Below are 2507 nucleotides of genomic sequence, written 5' to 3'. Positions count from 1 at the left end.
ATGCTTTGGAGTGCTCCATGACTCGAAACTCTCGACCCTCGAAGTCACATTAAAAACAAAGCCGTTCTCGCCTAAATTTTGTGCCCTCTACGAAAGACGCTGCGACTGGGCGAAGCGTGGGAGATCAAACCGCAAACACCTGGGATTTACCTAGATCACCCTGGAGCCGCATCGCCACTTCGCTCTTACTGCGCGCTGTAAGTGTGACCCCTCACGGCCCTCACCACATTCCCGTGCTTGGCGACAGATGAAAGACAGGGAACCGGGGCTTTGGGGAAGACCTCACGAACAGGCTTCTTCCCCCTTTTCCCGTTCCCACGTAATCATCACGGATTTGCCGCAGCTCGAGCGCACACACACACACACACACACACACACACACACACACACACACACACACACACACACACACACACAAATGTTGCCCTGACTCGATCTGCGTGCTTCAAATGTGTTCATGATTTCATTTTACTCTTGCAGACATCGGACTCGGATGAACATGCCCGAAGGCGGCCACACCATCCCCGAGTGATGGTGCCGTGGTATGTCAAGCGATACCACAGGGCTTTGGCAGACAAGTTTCATCCGCAGCTCCTTCTTGCTGCCGTCTATGGACCGTTCGAGATTTGAAGGCTATCCGCGATCTTCATGGTATCAAGCTTAAAGTACCCCGCTCGCCGTTAACACATTCGGGCTCCCGGGGCTACAACAAACGGACTCCCCTACCTACGCTCCGTGTCTCGAAAACCTCAACCAGACCGGCCCCCATGGCTTCTTCCAAGACCCAGTTGAATTCCAATCCGTAAAACTCCTTCCACCTCTTCGTCCGTCCCGGCAATACTCCAGCAAACTCTCCCCTGGCCCTCCTTGCCAGGCGTGCCTCGTCACGAGCCACGCCACCTTCCCATCTCTCTCTTAGCATAGACACGGGCATCTCCCTAAATTGCGATTTGGACAGCAGTTTGCTAAGATGTTCCACCGCGGCGGCAGTTAGCTTGAGAAAAGAACCGTTCCCGGGGACCGCGATGGTGTAGTCGGGAGATGACGTGTCGGCGCGGGACAGCCGCGGTGCCCCTCCCCCACCACCCGCGGCGTGTATTGCTCCTTGCCCGCCCACGGCGTCAAAGGTGCCGGACGCTGCGCGGGACACCGCCTCGATACTCGTCAGGCTGGCGCGCACCTCCGGGCGCAAGTGAAGATTCATCAGTGGCGTGTTCACGTCCTGCGAGTGTATTTTCGCTGTGAGGAACCCCGCCCGCACCAAGGCATCAGCCTGCTTGTAACTGTAGGCAGCCCGCGGCATCGTCTGCGCCTGCGGGTTCTCCTTCAAAAAGCTCAGGAACATGGCCTGCGTCTCCCCGTCGAGCTCGGCGGACTGCGTGATCATCTCCTCTAACTCGGAAGACTGGATAAGCGCCTCGCCGAGCCCGCCGCGACGTTGCACGTAGATCTTGCGAACCACTCCGCCGCGCTGCAACTCTGCGACCTCGCGCTCCACCGCGGTGGGAGAGGCCAGCAGCGCGTGGAGATGGGAGACGGTCACCAGCCCCGGCATGGCTTTACGGTAATTAAGCACCTCGGCGATGCGCGTAGAGTTCATGCCCGCCGCCTCTGCGGGGACCGGGCCGAACATGTTGTTGCGGGTGTACCTGATGGCCTGCACGACATCGCGGAGCGACATGTCCGTCGCAAGCGCCGCGACCAACCCGACGTCGTCAAGCCTGTCATTGAAATAATCATTGCCACCGTCGTCAGAGTCTGCGTCGGGCAGCTGCTTCTTGTTCTTGCTCCCAGCCCTCGGACTGCTGGTGCCACCGTTCTTGCGAGGTGACGAGGCCGACGATTTTGGCTTTGCCTTTTTTACCCGGCCGCCGCCTAATATAGAGCGTAGACTCATGTCTCTCTCTCTCTCTCTCTCTCTGTGTCTCTCCCGGGTGCTGCGCCGCGATCCGATCAGGACGGGATGGGATGGGATTAATCGAGGAAAAGCAAGATAAAAATGGACAAAAAGTTAGAAAAGGGTAGGAGGATGAGGTGAGGATATCCGGGACGCAGTCCGGCGCGGGGTTCCACTTCCGTTTTTAAAGGGCGGGTTGCGTCTGACGCCGCCGCAACGCAACGCACGCCCGCCCGCCTGCGCCTTTCCGGAGGTCGATTCGGGTGGATCTTTGGGATGGGGTGGCAAATCCGACGACACGTCCTTTTTGGTCCGGGCGTTGGGCTGTGATTGGATGGACCGTTAATCAGCGAGGACCGAACAAGATTCGCGGCTCCAAATTGATGCAGGATCGAAGGTATCGGTTGTTAGATTTGGGTATCATTGAACGAAAAGATGACAGCTTTTTTTTTTCTTCCCGTTGGTGTCTGCGACCGGATTAAAGTTTTCGTGACTGTCACGTTGGCTAAATTATTATTCTTGGTAATACAGGAAAGAGTTGGGACGAAGGAAGAACACGGTACGGGCGCTTGCTGGAAAACCTTGGGACGAACATCAAACGAAACTCTGG

General features: G+C 57.0%; 1 protein-coding gene across 1 annotated transcript; it reads right to left on the bottom strand.

Moving 5' to 3' along the window:
- Window positions 1–703: 703 nt before the first annotated feature.
- CGCA056_v000565 (uncharacterized protein) lies at window positions 704–1897 on the bottom strand (the record flags this gene model as incomplete). The annotated part of the gene is made up of 1 exon (XM_037315826.1): window positions 704–1897. One exon carries the CDS (start codon window positions 1895–1897, stop codon window positions 704–706), a length of 1194 nt encoding a protein of 397 aa, XP_037185698.1.
- Window positions 1898–2507: the final 610 nt, after the last annotated feature.

This window comes from Colletotrichum aenigma (assembly GCF_013390185.1).
Source record: "Colletotrichum aenigma strain Cg56 chromosome Unknown KSG_Cg56_contig01, whole genome shotgun sequence".
Taxonomy (NCBI): domain Eukaryota; kingdom Fungi; phylum Ascomycota; class Sordariomycetes; order Glomerellales; family Glomerellaceae; genus Colletotrichum; species Colletotrichum aenigma.
Note: the sequence above shows the minus strand (reverse complement) of the source record. Positions and strands in the feature narration are given on the sequence as shown.